Source organism: Urocampus carinirostris, chromosome 15 (assembly GCF_059441175.1).
Source record: "Urocampus carinirostris isolate Australia breed hairy pipefish chromosome 15, RoL_Ucar_1.0, whole genome shotgun sequence".
Lineage (NCBI taxonomy): Eukaryota > Metazoa > Chordata > Actinopteri > Syngnathiformes > Syngnathidae > Urocampus > Urocampus carinirostris.
The window spans coordinates 25,616,659-25,635,073 of record NC_142363.1 but is presented as its reverse complement, the minus strand read 5'-3'; the positions used below and the strand labels follow the sequence as shown (position 1 = coordinate 25,635,073).

Below are 18,415 nucleotides of genomic sequence, written 5' to 3'. Positions count from 1 at the left end.
TTACAATCTAAATCTATAAAATAATAAATTGGAAAAATAATGCGGATTTCTTTCATTTCATTCAATTGTAAAGAAATCCTGAATAAGTAATATACAAATAAATAGAATATATTAGTTTCTATTGTAATGGTATTTAAAAAAAAAAATCATTTTAAGAGTAAGGGAGCTTTATGCTCGTGCGATAGCTGCATCTGGTATCAGTTTGATGACCACTAAAAAGTTAAATTTCGGTATTGATCACATCAGCATTACACTTTAAGCTAAACACAAATTGAAAAATAAGAACCAAAACAAAATAATGATACTGGCAAAAAAAACGTCCAAAAGTATTTTATTCTGAGATGCCTTTGTACTTAGTTGACTTATTGCATGTTTGGCTCAGGTCCTGCCAGAGACTCTGTGCCCGACCTGGGATCAACTACTCCTCTTCGAGAACGTGGAATTGTTTGGCGAGGCCACCGAGCTGCGTGACGACCCCCCAATTATCGTTATTGAGCTCTACGATCAAGACACGGTGGTGAGACATTCTTCCTTTGTGACTTAAAAAAATGGGAAGGACCCAGAACCCAGATCTTTATTAAGTACACCTGTAACATTGGATAAGTTCAAAAACATGGAAATAAATTGTTTTTATTGTCATTTATAACAACGTAGAGAACATTGTTGGCAACAGGCACTCCAGGATAAACATGTAATAAAATACGCTAAATAAGAAAAAAATAATTTTAGGATGAACAAGCAAGGTAGAATACGAATAAGAATATGAATAAGGCAAAAAATATATTTTTTAAAGATAATACATAAATTCAAAATACACACTTATGAGTTTGGGCACCCTTGACCATTTTCAAGATTTTCGTTTAGAAATCTGTCACCGATGTGTTTCACCTGTGCTCGCTCCTTTGGCGCCAACTGCCTCGGACTCTGATTAGATCCCTGTCCCTATTTAAAGTCACTTTTGTCCACTTTTGGTCAGTCTGTCTCGATCCTTAGTTAACACTAGACAAGCCATTTTCGACCCTGACTCCCACCTGTTTTTTGCTCCTTTCTGTCCCCCGGCTTCGACCCATTTTTGATCCTGACCACGTCCACTCTCCCGTCCTGGCTTTCGACCTCTTTTGTCCCCGGCCACGTCTACTTACTTTCCTGGCTTACGACGCTCTTCCGACCCCGACCACGTTCCTGCTCTTCTGTTTCCTGGCTACCGACCCGTTTTTCTGTTCCCGACACTGTTATATATAATTCCAACAGACACCTCCATCGCTCGCCACGGAAGATCCATATCCATGTCAGAGCGACATGCTTCCCGCGTCCAGCAATCAACGGATCGTGGGCGCAACCCCTTCTCTTTCCTCCAATAAAACTTGTGAGAAACGCAACGCAAGTGGGTCCTGTCTCCGTTCTGGTCCTGACAGAAATCTTTAGTTGTTCAGATCGGCAACTTCAGTCAAATATATCATTCCAGGCCTTTACTAGAATTATGCCTTTCTGCTCCTCTTTCCGCACTATGTCTCTCATAGTGGAAACTGACAGGGTAAATCTCTGAGCTAGCTTTTTGTATCCCCTAACCATAATGTTAAACAATCCGTATTTTCAGGTCATTTGACAGTTAAAACTCTTTTGTTTGCTGTCTGATATATTCAAATCAACGATCCAACAACCAATTATTTATAAATGAAAATCTTGAAAATGATACTATTTATACAACTGTATTTTTGGTATTTATTGCAGTTTTTAATTGGATTTAACAAAATAATCTAATTTTGAAATGTGACATTGTTTTGATCTTACGTTATTGAATTTAAATCAAAATAAAATCCAGAAGAGTAAAATAAAAGGTTTTAATTCAGGAATTAGGTTATTTTATCATTTGCGTAGGTGTACCTAATAACATTTTGTGTCATAAATAAAAAAAGAAGGTTCCAATTTTTGAGTAAAGGATGTAATGAGGACGTAGTCACAATTTGCTCAATGTTGTTTTTTTTTTTTTACATTTGCTTTTCGACAAAAACGCAATTGTTTCGGACGACCCTTTTGGATAAGTAGAGTGTGAGACGTCTGGATGTCGTGAACCTGAAATAAATCTGTAGTTAAATAAAAAGGCATGCAAGAGGAGTAAGAAACACATTAAGTGGCAAAGCTTGTGCCTGTTGCATTCCTTTAAAGGAATTTTGTGTTGGGTTATTTTCCCTTGTTTTTGTTGACCGATGGAAATTCTTCTAACCACTAACTGCAAGAGAGAGGTCATATTGCACATTTAGGATGAACAATGTGTTAACTTTAGTCTGTTTTGCAGTTCACTGGTTCCTTTTTAAGGCTACTCCCCACCTCCCTCTAGTTTTTAATTGTACAGTCTTCCTGGAAATATGTGCACTTTGAGCCATGTTTTCTTAATTTTTTTTTACCAGGTACCAGGATACACCGATGGTTGACCAGGACGTATTTACGTTTATAAGTTATTATTTTCTGTAGGTAGTCCAAATTGGGCACTAATCGTACCAAATTCCCCAGCCTACAAGGAAATCAACCTATTTATTTTGGCGTTTTGTCAGGTGGAGCTTCAAGACTTGTTCGATCCAATTCTCAGTACAGTGATACCTTAGTACTCGACCATGATGTCAGGGATCGATATATAACAAATTGTTCATGTACCAAAAATAATTTTCCAATTCAAAGTAATGGTATTTATTTGTATGTTTTATACGTTGCTACGCATTCCAAATGACGAAAAAACTAACAAGTCAGTGGAAATTTCCCCAAATCCCAGCTTCACACCAATCCTTTGTCCAGAATGAATCCTGTAGATGGGTTGTTAAGCCTCAAGGCCTCCCCCTGACAGTAAATCAGAACACCAATTGGAACAATGTAGAGATTGTGTAACAACTTGATGAATGGGTATTGAGTCGTCAAGTGGCTTCAACAAGAGGTAAATAAGTGTATCCATTCCAATATGTGGATAAACATAGGGTGCATTAATTACCACTAAATTATCACTTTGATTAAAACAAAGATGTGATAATTAAAGGAATGAAAATGATATGATAAAAAAAATAAAACAACGCTAAACCATTTAATCTACCTTTGAGGAGCAGTTTGATGGCAGAACCGCTTAGACCACCCTCGTAATTCCTTCATCAAATCGATCGTTTCCCCATTGTTATCCTCCTTTCCATTCCCTTATCACTAACTTTCGCGGGATCGCTAATTATCAACAAAAAAGGAAATAAAACAGTAAATCACAATAAATTCTCAAGACATGTTGTCGGATTGACAAGCTCTATCAAGATGATGCCACTCGACCAAGCATTTGGTCACGCATTCGGCTGTGTTTGGGTGTGTTTCGGTTTGTCGGGTTTGATTTGTCATTCAAATGAAGCAAAAATTATTTAAATTTTTGGTTGAAAACAGATTCGTCCAAATACAGAATAATTTGAGTACTGAGGTATCACTATACTATTATTGACACCAATAGATTCCATTCAATCAGTGTATGATTCTTTAACTTCTTAGAACCGGACTAAGAAGTAAGAAAGAGGGATCAGATCAGTGTCAGATCTTGGCTCATTATTGACAACAGCATACTTCGATAAAAAATGGATTGGATTGGAAACTAGTAGATCTTAATAGGGACATATCATTGAATTTTGGAGTCGTTCATTGGTTCTTGCAGGGTAAAGCAGACTTCATGGGAAGAACTTTTGCCAAGCCTGTGGTCAAGATGGCTGAGGAGCACTACGGCCCACCCCGTTTTCCCCCTCAGCTGGAATACTACCAGATTTATCGAGGGAATGGCATGGCTGGAGAAATGCTTGCCGCATTTGAACTGCTACAGGTCAGACAGGAACTGAGATTGACCCCAAACTCTGCTGTCATTTATGGGATTGGATTTCCTATAAAGCAGGGATGTAGGATAGTAATTTTTGAAGGGTTATTGATTGTTTTTTTCTATCTATTGTGGTCAGATTGGCCCTAATGGCAAAGCTGACCTCCCACCAATCGAAGGTCCTGCAGATATGGACCGAGGCCCCCTTCTTCCAGTTCCAATGGGTATCAGACCTGTTCTCAGCAAGTACAGAATTGAGGTAACAATCTGATGCGATGTTGAAAGCATTTTTTAAATATCTAAACTTATTCAATACAATTTACGTTAATAGCTATTAGTGCCATTGAATGAATAATTACCGATGAGTTAATAAAGTATCCCCTTCCTTTTTTTGCTCTGAGCTGTAGGCTTTGGTCCCTATCATTACGTTTTTGAAGTGACAATTCTTCCCTGTGATGCTCTAGGTCTTATTCTGGGGCTTGAGGGACCTGAAGAGGGTCAACCTGGCTCAGGTGGACCGCCCTCGAGTGGACGTGGAATGCGCCGGAAAGGGTGTCCAGTCGGCCCTCATTCCAAACTACAAGAAGAACCCCAACTTCAGCACACTCGTCAAGTGCTTCGAAGTCGTACGTGTTACAAGGAATTGTCATTAAACATTTTAGTCAGTAAAAGAGGTTGTTGTTTCTAAAAGGTGACCAATTGTTTCAGAGCTGTGGTAATAACATGATGACTTCTGATTTTAGAATCGCATAGCCAACTGTTGGCTAATTAGTGAAGAAAAAGCTTTAAGAAAGTTGGTGAACCCTGTTTTAGAGCTTTTTTGAATAGTTATACTGTGCCACAACATGATTCAAAGATAAATATTACATTTACATGAATGGTATTTCATTAGAATTATCATGAGTTATGAATTAATTATTAAAAACGTACATTACGTTGCAATCACCATTGGAAATTACACTCCAGAATAAACATGTAATGATAGAAAAAAAATTGATTTTATTCTTAAACAAAAAAGGTCATAAATCTGCAAGTCACATTATTCAAGTAATTTTAAAGTATTTCGAGGGTTTCGTTTTTTTGGGTGTATATTTGTATTTATATATATATATATATATATATATATATATATATATATATATATATATTTCTTTTTGTATGGATGTATTGTATGAACATTTATTATTCTTTTCTCATCTCATCTCATTAGCCGTACCGCTTATCCTCATTAGGGTCGCGGGGGGCTGGAGCCCATCCCAGCCATTTCCAGGCAGTGGGCAGGGGACACCCTGAACTGGTTGCCAGCCAATCGCAGGGCACACAGGGACAGACAACTCATTCGCTCATTCACACCTAGGGACAATTTGGACCGGCCAATTCACCTGAAATGCATGTTTTTGGAATGTGGGAGGAAACCGGAGTGCCCGGAGGAAATCCACGCAAGCACGGGGAGAACATACAAACTCCGCACAGGAAGTCTGGAGCTGGATTTGAACCCACGACAGGTTCCCATGACATGAACTGTGCCGCACAAGCGCTAACCACTGCGCTACCGTGCTGCCTTATTCTTTTCTATTAATAGTATTTTTTCTTCTCTGTTGTTCCTTCTGTTATTTATGAGTGTGTCAAGTGTATATATTTTGTGTTGATGTAAGATGGTGGAATCAAACCTCTGTCAAAATTGATGTGAGAAATAAAAAGTTTAAAAAAAAAAAAGGGGGGGGGGGGGGGGGCAATGGAAAAAAAGAAAAAAAAACACAAACATTTTTGGACCATGGACAACCCAAATGCCCAAACAAGTTAGGCACCTCGGCACCTAAGTTCTCACAATTTCTCAATCTATCCAATCTTGTCACTCCTTACATACTCCTCAAACACTTCATCTCAAAAACATTCAATTTCCTTCTCAAATCTGCATTCAGGCTCCAAGTCTCTGCACCATACAACACAGTCGGCAGAATCACACTCTCATACAGTCCCCTCTTAACATCCATACTCATACTCAGGTTGCTCATCACTCTCCTCAGAGCACCCAAAACCTTGCTTCCTTGATTCACTCTGTGCAATACCTCGCACTCAATTCCACCGACTGCAGCCACATCAACACCCAAGTACCTAAAGCTTTCAACTTCTTCCAGCACCTGTCCACTCAACCTTTTTTCTAACGCCATGCCCATTCCATCACGTGAACACTTCATCACCTTACTCTTCCCAACATTCACACATTATTTACGCATAAATATAAATCAACTTCTATTGTATACATAGAATTCTGAACAATGAAATTACATTTTCTGCAAATGAAGTCGATATAATAATGGAAAAGTCACACTTCAAGCCACACACCAATATGTAAGCAAGTAAGTTATAGAAGGCATTGTGATTCCCTTTTTGTACTTTGCAGGATTTGCCGGAAAACGAGCTGCTCCACCCGCCTCTTAATATCCGCGTGGTGGACTGCAGGGCATTTGGCCGCTATACTTTGGTTGGATCTAATGCAGTCACCAGCCTTAGGAAATTCATCTACAGGCCCTCAGACAAGCAGGCCAACAACTGGTCCACCACAGGTAAGATGGGAATCAGTGGGTTCAGGAATCTAATTTCCAGAATTACTCCAGTAATTACAGTTTTTATTTTGTCACAGTTAAGACGTTTTCATAGAAATCCTGCTATAAATACAGTCCGAAATATGTAGAACTATCTTTCCCTGTTAGAGGAAATCATCGTGGTCAACATGGAAATAGAGCCCTCTTATAAGAAAATGGACACAGTGGTCAAATTAGATTCAGTAAGTTTGACATAGCTTATAATAATCTGTGATTAATTGAAATGTTATGTAATAATGTCCTGTGTTATTCTCTGTAGTACTCTGATACTGTGGTGAAAGTTGAGGTAAGTCAAGTGGTGCGGTTTTTACTTTAAATATGCAACTGCATGAACATAAAATACATTGGGTGATACACTAATGTAAGGATGTCTGGCTCTGAGGTTGGATACAGACCTTTCGTTTTCAGGCGGGCCTGATCAATAAAACAATGTCAAATCCAAATGTTTAGCTTTGTTTTACAGTATTATTCTTTATCATTTAGCCTACATTAATAGTTTACCCTTCATATTATAGTCACGGATGACAAGGAATCTTTTCTAAACACAAAACATTTATTCACAAATAATGGGGGGAAAAGATTTTCATGTTTGGCATTGAATGGGTTAACTTGTTTATTTCTACAGTTAAGTGAATGCAGTTTTGCACCTGGACCAACTCACAATGCTATACAAACTCAACACTGCCCTCTAGTGACCAAAGAGAGAATTGTGTTTTCATTTATTTAAAAAAAAAAAATCATAACTTTTGATACAAAATACCCTTTCAGACCAGAAATTAAATTTTGATGCGATTTTTGATTTTAAAAGAGAAGTTCATTTTTGTGCTAGTTTTTTTTTGTGAGTACTTATTCATAGTGATCAGTATTTCCCATATCATTTTGTGAGACCTTGGTGGGTGGACAGTCTAGGGCAGGGGCCCCTAACAGGCGGCCCAGGGGCCAATTGGGCGCGCAGGGAATCGTTTGACGCCCCCGCTGTAATATGCAAGTCTAAAGGGACAGTTATATTATTTAGGACCTCCTAGTGGTGGAAAAACATAATTTGTTAAAGGAAACAATATTGATTTAAAAAACAAACCAAAATACATGAGAAATTTGCATTTATTTTACAAAACATTAGCTAATTGTCAGCCATCTTACTGCTAAGGGTAACTAAAAACTCAAAAAGGCTAGGCAAGAAAACGGGAGGTAAAACTTTGGTCACTTTGAGTCTCCATACTTTGTATTGTTTTTTTTTCTAAGGGGTTATTACACAATACAGCAACATCTGCTAGTCAAATACTATACATTGTCCCTTTAATGAAAGTAAAGCCAATGTAAGTTACGGATTTGTTTCTACTTTTTCACTTTAATTTATTCATAGTTTTTCATTAATTCTTAATGTTTTTTTATATCTTATTTTGTGTAGCAAATTAGAAAAAAATATATTTGAGAACAGTGGAATGTTTTTAATCAGACGTTTCCTTGTGGAAAACCTGATTTCTCCAAGTTTCACCTGGGCCCTTGCTCCTGAGAAGTGCTTGAAATTAAATGGACAGAACTATTTCAAGGCAGTGGTGATTGAGCCAACCATCGCCAACCCCCCAGCACACCCCCCCCCCCCCCACCCACACCAAAAAACAAGTTGGTTACGCCCATGGGTAAAAGTTGACTGTAGATTAAAAAATAACGCCATGGGGAATGCATCATTCAACTACTCCCCCCCACCACTCCATGGAACGCAGCGGCGAGACATAACCTTGTGTACTGTATCATCCAAATAATACATACAATTTTTAATTAACGCTTTAACCAATTGACCCAAATAGCGAGTGAGAGGACGAAAAAAGCCAGAAATCAAAAACACCAGCGCTTGTCCTCTATTGTATAGCGCCTTTCTAGGTGGCCAAACACACCATCAATCAAATAACAAACTATGCATCTTTAAAAAAAATGCAGTGTTTTATTACGTCACATCACGATAATCAATTTCGTTTAATCTTGCAGCCCTACTAGGGACTTGCTTCTTTTCTAGACGAACACAGAAATTTATGCAGGCCGGATTAAATCATCAAACGGGCCTGCACTAATGCATTTTCTGCATAAAAGGATGACGACAAGGATGCAAAAGGGGGCAAAAAGAAAAGGAAGAAGGGAGACGAGTTAGAAGATGACGGCCTGGATGAGAGCATGCTCGACTGGTGGTCCAAATATTTTGCCTCCATTGACACTCTGACTGAGGTATAGTTTTCAAAATGTTGCATGGATTATACAGTGCACTGTCTGGTTTTAATTATTTCTATTTAGGCCCTGAAGGGTCAAGAGGGAGCGCTGTCAGATTCAGAGGAAAAAGAAGATGCTGACCTGGCAGATGGAGGTAGAAAAACTCAAAATTTAAGGAAACTTTCACAAACAAAATGTGAAGTATAAAAATATTATGATTATTGCCTACGAGAGTTAATTTACAATGTAAAAATGTTTTAGCGTTTTATATGTCTTCTCCCTTTTCTATGAAAAACGATTCCTTCTTTGTGAGGGCATTCCCATTGTTTTCAATTATTGATTCTAATTCAAATATTTATAAGAATAAGTCAGCTACTTTTTACATATGTTTAAAGCATGTAAAAAGTAACAGTTTTAGTTACTCCTAGGTGCAATATTCACAAAATCCAAATTTTCATGTTAAAGAATGCATGACGATAGAGAAGAAAGTAACAATTAAAGCCATCACAAAAGTCTTGATCTTACAGAAGTAAAAATTCTTTAAAAAAAGAGTAAATATCCCTAAAACAAAGTGTAAAAATTACAATACTCAAATGAGAATATTATGACAATAAAGTTGTATTCATGTAAATATTCTGAAAAAAATTAAAACAATTGTTGAAAATGTATAGGATAAAAATGACATAGAGTAAATACATTTTCATTAAGTTGCTGTGAAAAACGTCCAAAATTTATATGATGAACTAAACTGGAAATTATGGTAGTCACATACAAAAATAATGCAGATTTTTAAGTGTTTTTTATGGGGGGAATTTGACGATAAATTAATCGTAATTTTTGCGAAAGGTCGGACTTCATGGTGCAATCAAATTGCCTTGGCTAATGTTGTGTCACTGATTTTATCCTTGTTACAGTAGCAAGCTTTTCCTGGACTCCCACAATGCATCAGTGTGTAAAGACGTGGACATGAATCTGAAAATCACACATGTGGGCCAACTGTTGTTGGCGTCCTTAACGCGCAACCATATGCCACCATGAAAGTTGTCCTTTAATATAATTGTGGCATCCTTCTTTTTCGGACATACTGTAATCCCTCATTTATTGCGTTAAAAGGGGACAAGAACTCCCCGCAATATCCACAATGAACTCCCCTTATTTTCAACATACGCTTTGCCGGCCCACGCTTGCAGCAATAGTTTACTGGGGATAATGATCATGGCTGCAAGCATGCTGTTCATTTTAGATGGGAAGAATAGGAAATAAATGCCACACATGACAGGAATTTGCTATTTCGGCCCTTGTATAATAGTCGACTGGGGATAAAGATCACGGCCAAAACACTGCAGTTTTTTTTAGAAAAATTAGTTAAAATAGAATTGAAAATAGTTAATTGTTTTGCATTTGATCATTTATCACTGAAGAGTTAATCTTCTTAATCTTTATTCTATTGTTTTGTATTTATTAGGGATTTTGTGGTATTGTTCGACTTGAAATTAGATCAGTGTGTAAAAAGCTAAAATCTGTGAATATTTTAATTTATATTTCATGTGTTTTTGCAGGTTTTCCCTGTGAAACACAAGATATCACTAAATACTAAATAATTTGGTGGATAATGTTTTATTAACATTAATAATATGTCATAAAAGATAAAACAAAAAATGTGAAAATCTATTCGGAGCCAATAGAGCTGGCTCTTATCAGCTAATTGTGTGGTCAATAGAGCCAGAATGCCAAAAAACATAGCAATGGCAACAATTTAAAGTATTTTCAAGCACTTCACCCAAAATTCAAGCATTTTCCTGACTTTGAAAAGACAACATAAAAATTCAAGTAATTTTAAGGATTTTACGCACTCCTACGAACCCTGATTTTAGGCAGGCCAGAATAGCATGCTTCAGTGGCCCCCAAAAATGCGCCCCGCTCTCAGCAATAGTCACTGGGGATAATGGATCATGGCCACAACCGTGCATTTCATTGCCAGAACAGCAAACCTCTAGAAAAACTGGCTTCTGCCATCCCCACTTACAGCAATAACGCATTAGGGATAATAGATCGCAGTCACATGTGTGCAGTTCACTCATTGGTTGATTGAACGACAACAAAAGTCAATAGGCCCTTCAAAAAAATCACTTGCAGCAATATGCAATCTGGGATAATGCATCACAGTATATCTTTCTTCCCAAGATGCACTGAGGCCACGCAATACTAAGTACTAGGTAGTAGGGGATTACAGTACCTCTAAAATATGACACAAAAATAGTTTCAGGGATACAAAAAAGAGGCCACTCTTTGTAGTTTGCAAGTTTATGATGCAAGTGGTACATTTTAATGTACAGTTTTTGTTTTTGATTTTGACAAATTGTATTATGCAAATGCACTAGTCACTGGTTAACTCACCTTGACAACTTTCATGTTGGAATTCATGTCTTGTGCTGTGTTCCTTTTCACTTCCACCCCGATGCACCGCTTTCCTTTTGCCTCTTCATGGCTAACTCAGAGATCAAACCTGATGACTCTCCTGTAAAAGGCAGCAAGAGGGGCAAAAGCAAGAAGGATAAGAAAAAGCTGATCGTCGACCCCGCAGAGAACAAAAAGCCAAAACTGGATGAGCTCAAAGTGAGGCCTCTCAATGCCCCACTGAATGCACCCCCGATTTAACCATACACATTTTTTTTTTTAATTATTTCAAAAGGTGTATCCCAAAGAACTTGAGAGTGACTTTGACAACTTTGAGGACTGGCTGCACAGTTTTAACTTGTTCAGGGGGAAAGGCGGCGACGATGATGACCAGAATTGCTCCGATGAAGACAGAATTGTGGGAAAATTCAAAGTAAGTATCTTCTTATAAGATTAGAAACTGATTTTTATATGTTTTTGATTGGCACCGAAGACAACTCACCCCCAGAAAAACAAGAAAATCATTAAATGTACCAAGAATAAAAGATTCAATTAACCTAAAAACCATCCAGTTTGTAAGAAGAATCAAAAATATCTGAATAATTAGTGTCAGTTAGTTACGGGTACTATTATATACTATATACTAATCATTACTCTTATTTTTCTAATTTTTTGAAGGGATCCCTTTGCATGTACAAAGTGTCTGACGAGCTGCCCAGAGAATTTGACTCCAACATGGGAATGTTCCAGAATATTCCGCATAATGATCCCATCAACGTTTTGGTGCGGGTTTACATTATCAGGGTAAGTCAGCGTTTAACGGATTAATGGTCAGCAACATTTTCCAGGGTAGCATTGTGAAGTCTTTCACCTAAAATACTACTACTTTGTCCCGCAGGTCATATCTAATACCAAAAAGTTAGCTGGTTTATTCAGAAGTTACAAATACACTATTCCACAAGGATGGGATTTGAATCCATGTGTGCAGAGCACAATAGATTAGCAGTCCATCGCCTGCTAACCACTTGGCTACCTTGTTTTATATGCACAGGTTTATGTGTAAAAAAAGTCTGATTCGCCTAAATCTGTTCCCTAGGAGGATGGTGTTCAAATTAATGAGTGCAGAGCACAATAAAATTGCAGTTAGCAGCCTTTCCCACTTGGCTATCTTGTTTTACTTGCTATAACTTTATCTTTTGGCGCAGCAGTCTTACCTAACCGGTAAAACCCTGAGAACAACCTGGGTGATAAGAATGGGATTCGAAGGGATGGGTGCAGCGCACATGGATTAGCAGTCCAACACATTAACCTATTGGCTTCCTTGTCTCACGTAATGTTAGGTTGTACCAAAACCAGTTTTCTTTAACCAGTTTACAACAACGTAAACTCAATACAAAGTGCAGCTCTATCTGGGTTTATCTCTCACAAACATCCAATTTTATTCTTAAGTGCTTCGTTTATTGAGAATTCTACCTTGTTGGATGGCAGGCGACAGATCTTCACCCAGCTGACATCAACGGCAAAGCTGATCCGTACATCGCCATCAAACTGGGGAAGAATGAAGTAAAGGATAAGGAGAACTACATCTCCAAGCAGCTCAATCCATTATTTGGAAAGTAAGGTCATAATCTACACAATTTGGAAAACTTATTTCTTGTCTCACTTACACCCTCATCCTCAGATCGTTTGACATAGAGGCCACGTTCCCCATGGACTCCACGCTTACCGTGTCCATCTACGACTGGGACTTGGTGGGCACTGACGACCTGATTGGTGAGACTAAGCTGGACCTGGAGAACCGCTTTTACAGCAAGCACCGAGCCACCTGCGGCATCACTGCCAGCTATGCTATGCAAGTGACAGAAAATATTTGCAGTTCCTCTAGGGTCACTAGACTTTTCAATTTAGAAATCATATAATTGAAAGTATTCTTTCCTTTGTGTAGCCATGGTTACAACATCTGGAGGGACCCTATGAAACCCACCCAGATTTTGGCCAAGCTGTGCAAGGATGGCAAACTGGATGGTCCTCATTACGGTCCGGGCGGCCGAGTTAAAGTGGAGAACCGTGTCTTCATGGCTCCCACTGAGATTGAGGATGAAAATGGTACCACTTTGTGTTTGTCCTGTGCTTGTTGGTGTAGAGATGGCTAAAAAACATGGTCATTTTGCTCAGGTTTGAAGAAACAGACGAATGAGCACCTTGCGCTGACTGTGCTCAAACACTGGGAGGAAATCCCACGGGTTGGTTGCAAATTGGTTCCGGAGCACGTAGAAACGAGACCGCTCCTGCACCCAGACAAACCGGGAATTGAACAAGTAAACAATCACCATCACAGACATTTCTCTTTGCTTTCGATGATACATTTTTTCATCAATTTGATTCCACAGGGCAGAATTGAGATGTGGGTAGACATGTTCCCCAAGGACATGACAGCACCTGGTCCTGCCCTGGACATTTCACCCAGGAAACCCAAAAAGTATAATCCTTTTTTAATGTTCATCTTACTGAACAAGAAGTGATACATTTAAATTTTAACTGATTTTAGGCATTAATTGAACTCACTTTCATTCTAATTCAGGTTTGAGCTGCGGGTCATTATTTGGAACACCGATGAAGTGGTTTTGGAGGATGATGACATCTTTACTGGAGAGAAATCTAGCGACATATTTGTCAGAGGGTATAACTACGAGCTTTCTCCTAACAATATGTTTGTTTGGTGTTTAGAGGACAGAGACAGTACTATTATATGTCTTTGTCCAGTTGGCTCAAGGGGCAGCAAGAGGACAAGCAGGACACGGATGTCCATTACCATTCCATCACTGGCGAGGGTAACTTCAACTGGCGCTTCATCTACCCTTTTGACTATCTAATGGCCGAGGAGAAGATTGTCATCTCCAAGAAGGAGTCTATGTTTGCCTGGGACGAGACAGAGTACAAGATACCGGCTCGCCTCAACCTGCAAGTGTGGGATGCAGACCACTTTTCAGCTGATGACTTTTTAGGTAATCTTAAACCCGTCTTCTTATTCAACAACCCTAGAATTATTTAAATGTTTCCAAACTTTTTAATATATATCGGAATCAAGAGCCTTTCTTCATCCCAACTTCAGACGTTTACCATATTGCGTTCTCTAGCTACAAGTTCACATTATATTCACAGGAGCAATCGAATTGGACCTGAACCGTTTCCCACGTGGCGCAAAATCGGCCAAGCAATGCACGATTGAGATGGTCACGAATGAGTCTGAAATGCCGACCGTGTCAATCTTCAAGCAGAAACGGATCAAAGGATGGTGGCCCTTTGTTGCTCGCAATGAAGAGGACGAATTTGAACTCACAGTAAGTTGAAAGTTATACTATTAGCATGAAATAATCCAAATCTGAGGGGTTTTTAGAGATGTACTTGAGGTATTGACCTGATTCAACTGGACTTGCAAAGTCTGCTTTCTTTGTCAAAATTTTAAATTACTGCATTCAGAAAATCCTCTGGGTCAAGTAATAGAACCAAATTATCTGATCGTACATTACTTCCTTTTGATTAATTTTAGGTATTCATTCATTTGATTTTGCTTTGTATTTAATGGCTCACCTGACTCACTGTCAGTGAACTACATAATCTGGGTATTATCAATTATAAACTTCTGAGTACACTGTGTTTTTACATTGATTTCACTAATGGAAGTCAGAGTACCTCAATTCAATAGAACGAGCTGAGTTTGCACTTTTTTCACTTGAGTTATGCACCTGATTCAACCAAATTATCAGAATTAAGGATGTCCTGAGTCAAATCATCCAACCTTACAATTTTTATGGTAAGTCTATGGTTGAGCTATCCATCCATCCATGTTTTAGCTCACTTTCAGGATTCATCAGAGTTTCCTTTCTTGTTTCTCCTTTGATAAAATAATCTAAGTTTGTGTTTGTCAATTCAGGGCAAAGTGGAAGCAGAGCTCCATCTTCTGACCGGTGAAGAGGCAGAGAAATGCCCAGCCGGCGAAGGGCGAAACGAGCCTGAACCTCTGGAGAAGCCTAAGTATGATGAACTTCTCTTTTCCTTGACCAAACAACCAAATATGATAATTTATTTTTAAAAACAGACAACCAAAATGTATGCAATCAAGAAACAACAAGTTGGTGTGAAATGAGTGATTGGCAATAAGAAATACATAATTTAAAAAAATGTGTGCAGAACATTAGTTTTTTTTAGTCCATCACCTTTTAACAATTAGCTACGTTGTTTTGCATGAAGTACTCTGAACTAATTGACCACGTTGCCTTGCATGTAATAACCCTATCTTTTAACTAAATCAGTTTTATTCAATCAATTTACGCTTGAAAAAAGCCATACGGGTCTCCTTCACAATACATGATGCACAGATGGGATTTGAACTCAGAGGTGAATTTCACAATTTATTAGCAGTCCATCACTTTAACCTTTATGCTACCTTATCTTTAGAATATCAGATTTTATCTGTTACAAAAAAAAGTTTTTTTTCACATTTTTTTTCTAAAAATCCATAAAAATGTACAGTATTGGATTAGCAGTACAATGCTGTTACTAATTCAGTACCGTATCCTGCCTTCATTATCTTACATGTTATCTAAACTTTATTTAATAGGTTTACGCCATTAAAGCAAATTTATTTAACGAGTTTATTCCAGTGGAAAGCCTTACGATTGTACTGTATTAGAAGTGCATCGTCTTTATTACTTGATTACCTTGTCCTGCATTTTATTACAAAACTAGTTTAAGCCAATACAGCCATAAGGGTCTGTTGTATGATAAACTATGACAAGAATGGGATTCAAGCCCATGGGTAAAGAAGACAATGGATTAGTAGTGCATCCCCTTAAACACTTGACTACAGTATACTGTACCTTGTTTTCCATATGTTGATCTGATATATTACTAAAAATCTGTTTTGTTAAACAAGTGTACTCAGAGGAAAGCCATTAGACTGTACTGAATGGGATTAGCAGCTACCTGCCTCTTTCGTTCTAACGAATTAACCTGGCTGTCACATCCTGCAGCTAAAGAGCCTCATGTGGCTCTTTAGTGCTACTCTTGTGGCTCCCCGAGACTTATTCAGACTTATTCTCTCTCTCTCTCTCTGTCATTATGTCTATCTCTCTGTCTCTGTCATTGTGTCTGTCTCTCTGTCTCTGTCATTATGTCCGTCTGTCTCTCTCTCTCTCTCTCTCTCTCTCTCTCTCTCTGTCATGTCTGTCTCTCTCTGTCATTGTGTATGTCTCTCTGTCTATCTATATACATACAAAAGAAACTAAATATGAATCAAATTATGACTCACAACACGTGGTAAGCTTTCTCTCCTGGCTTTGATCTCTTTGATCTCCGGCAAAACTAACATAAAATGCGACAGAAACAAAATGAAAATAAATCCAAACAGCTTGGCACAGGGATGTGATTGAGGTGAGGAGAAAAAGTCTGAAACCTAGCCGGGGGTTTGGGGGCCCAGGGCAGAGCCCAGTGGGGGGGCGATGCCCCCCCAAAGCTCCTGGGTTTTAAGCAATTTACTTGTCCAAAACCATGCTTGAATTAATAATTTAACATATTTAGAAGATTTAAATAACAAAATAATTTGCCCACATACCTGATTTTTTTTTGTAAATACTGCAAGGTCAGTTCAAATGCAGTTCAGACCCTGCAGCTTGTGCAACGATGTGGCCAATTTATGCAATTTTTCTAACGGCCACCAGGGTGCGCCAGAGCAATAAAGGAAAGAGTGAGACAGTCTGATTTGTTTGCTACGCAAATGAAAAAGTCGGAATTCCGACTATAGTCGGAAAAATCCCATCCCTGTTGGCAACATCATTTTTGCCGTTCAATGTATTCCGTTACTCCCCAAGCCTGCACAAAATTTTGTCATTTTACTCATATTTATTTTCTTTTGCCTTTTATTAGCATATTTGGTATTGGAGTAATCCAAAAGTAATTGAAAGTAATCCAGTTAAAGTAACCCTACCCAACCCTGTATATATATATATATTTAGAGAGAGAGAGAGAGAGAGAGAGAGAGAGAGAGAGAGAGAGAGATTTAGTTAAGTAATAAAACAAACTAAATCACCAACTAGACATATATATTTGGTTGCAGATGAGTAAAATTGATAGGATGTAACCACTAAATATGTATTTATTGTGCATCCAACGACAACGTTAGCATCTTCTTAAAAGTTAATCATTGCTATTAGCATTAGCCCTATTGATTTTTTTTTAAGTTTGGCACACAAACTAACTCAAACAACCATCTACACATATATATTTGGCTGTGTGTGTAACTAATTCAATATAACGACTATATACGTATTCATTATGCATTAAAAAGCAACATTTGCCAATTTCAATCTTAAAAAGTTAGCAATCGTGATTAGCATGAGCGCGCTAGCGTTTACCAGTTAACACCCTTTGGTTCTGAAATATATAAAAGTAGATACGTATTTCAAAATGCATTGTCTATGAATGATTTATCACAATATCCGGAATAAAAAATTGTGCGTTTAAATTACTTACAGAAGTATAAATGGAAGAAGGTGGAAACTTTCTTTTAGGGTAGCATCGAAGCTAACAATTGCAACTACATTGTTAAATCAACTAATCTAGATTGTGTAACTTTTACGCCTTCAAGTTGAGTTTGTATTCTAACCCAGGATATTCTTGTGCCCCCAGCCGTCCAGACATTGCCCTTCTGTGGTTCTTGATCCCCCTAAAGGCAGCCAAGCACTTAATTTGTGACCAATACCGCTGGCTCACCATCAAGATTGTCTGCGCCCTGCTGGTTTTGGCCATATTAGCGCTCTTTCTCTACAACATGCCCGGGTACATGGTGAAAAAAATGTTAGGAGCATGATTATATCAATTGTTGTTTTTTTAATGTTTTTCTCTGAGCAAAAAGTGCATATCATTTATGAAATGATTAGTTTTAGACATTTTGATGAGATTTGTATTGCTTTGAAATTTGATGTTTTGGCATGTTTTGCACCTTTCAATTATTAGGTTTTGGTTATTTTCTCTCCTCTGTTATGTAGTTTCAATGGGCCAGAACAAAGTGGGACTGCACACATTCTGTATATTTAAAATTTGTGAATAAAATAACTTAAGCAGTTTAAAAGTGTTGTTGCATTTGATTGAAAAACAGCGAATCCGAATTTATTATCTGGGTTACATTCCAAAAGGAAGCCGAAATCCGTGAGGTAGAAACCGTTTGTTTTTACAATTGTTATACAATCGAATTCTACTATACATTGAAACCAAAAACAAACTCTTTTTATAGGCTCAAACATTTGTTCAACAAATGAAAATACTGTAATAACGTTTTCCTGTTTTTTCCCTTTTTTATAAATAATTATTGTTCTGTCAACACAAAAGT

At 37.9% G+C, this 18,415-nt stretch overlaps 1 protein-coding gene across 1 annotated transcript in view; it reads left to right on the top strand.

Moving 5' to 3' along the window:
• LOC148351968 (otoferlin-like) overlaps positions 1–18,091 on the top strand; it is a 32,092-nt gene extending 14,001 nt beyond the window's left edge. The window contains exons 21-42 of the mRNA XM_088353703.1: positions 383–517; positions 3,671–3,832; positions 3,963–4,082; positions 4,288–4,449; positions 6,228–6,390; positions 6,538–6,611; positions 6,689–6,715; positions 8,518–8,649; positions 8,716–8,785; positions 11,129–11,247; positions 11,324–11,461; positions 11,707–11,832; positions 12,517–12,644; positions 12,710–12,880; positions 12,974–13,134; positions 13,204–13,346; positions 13,419–13,507; positions 13,610–13,708; positions 13,792–14,033; positions 14,191–14,369; positions 14,963–15,063; positions 17,716–18,091. Of these exons, the coding sequence (XP_088209829.1) occupies positions 383–517; positions 3,671–3,832; positions 3,963–4,082; positions 4,288–4,449; positions 6,228–6,390; positions 6,538–6,611; positions 6,689–6,715; positions 8,518–8,649; positions 8,716–8,785; positions 11,129–11,247; positions 11,324–11,461; positions 11,707–11,832; positions 12,517–12,644; positions 12,710–12,880; positions 12,974–13,134; positions 13,204–13,346; positions 13,419–13,507; positions 13,610–13,708; positions 13,792–14,033; positions 14,191–14,369; positions 14,963–15,063; positions 17,716–17,896 (2,922 nt within the window). The 3' untranslated portion in view covers positions 17,897–18,091. The remainder of the gene's footprint in view (positions 1–382; positions 518–3,670; positions 3,833–3,962; positions 4,083–4,287; positions 4,450–6,227; positions 6,391–6,537; positions 6,612–6,688; positions 6,716–8,517; positions 8,650–8,715; positions 8,786–11,128; positions 11,248–11,323; positions 11,462–11,706; positions 11,833–12,516; positions 12,645–12,709; positions 12,881–12,973; positions 13,135–13,203; positions 13,347–13,418; positions 13,508–13,609; positions 13,709–13,791; positions 14,034–14,190; positions 14,370–14,962; positions 15,064–17,715) is intronic.
• Positions 18,092–18,415: the final 324 nt, after the last annotated feature.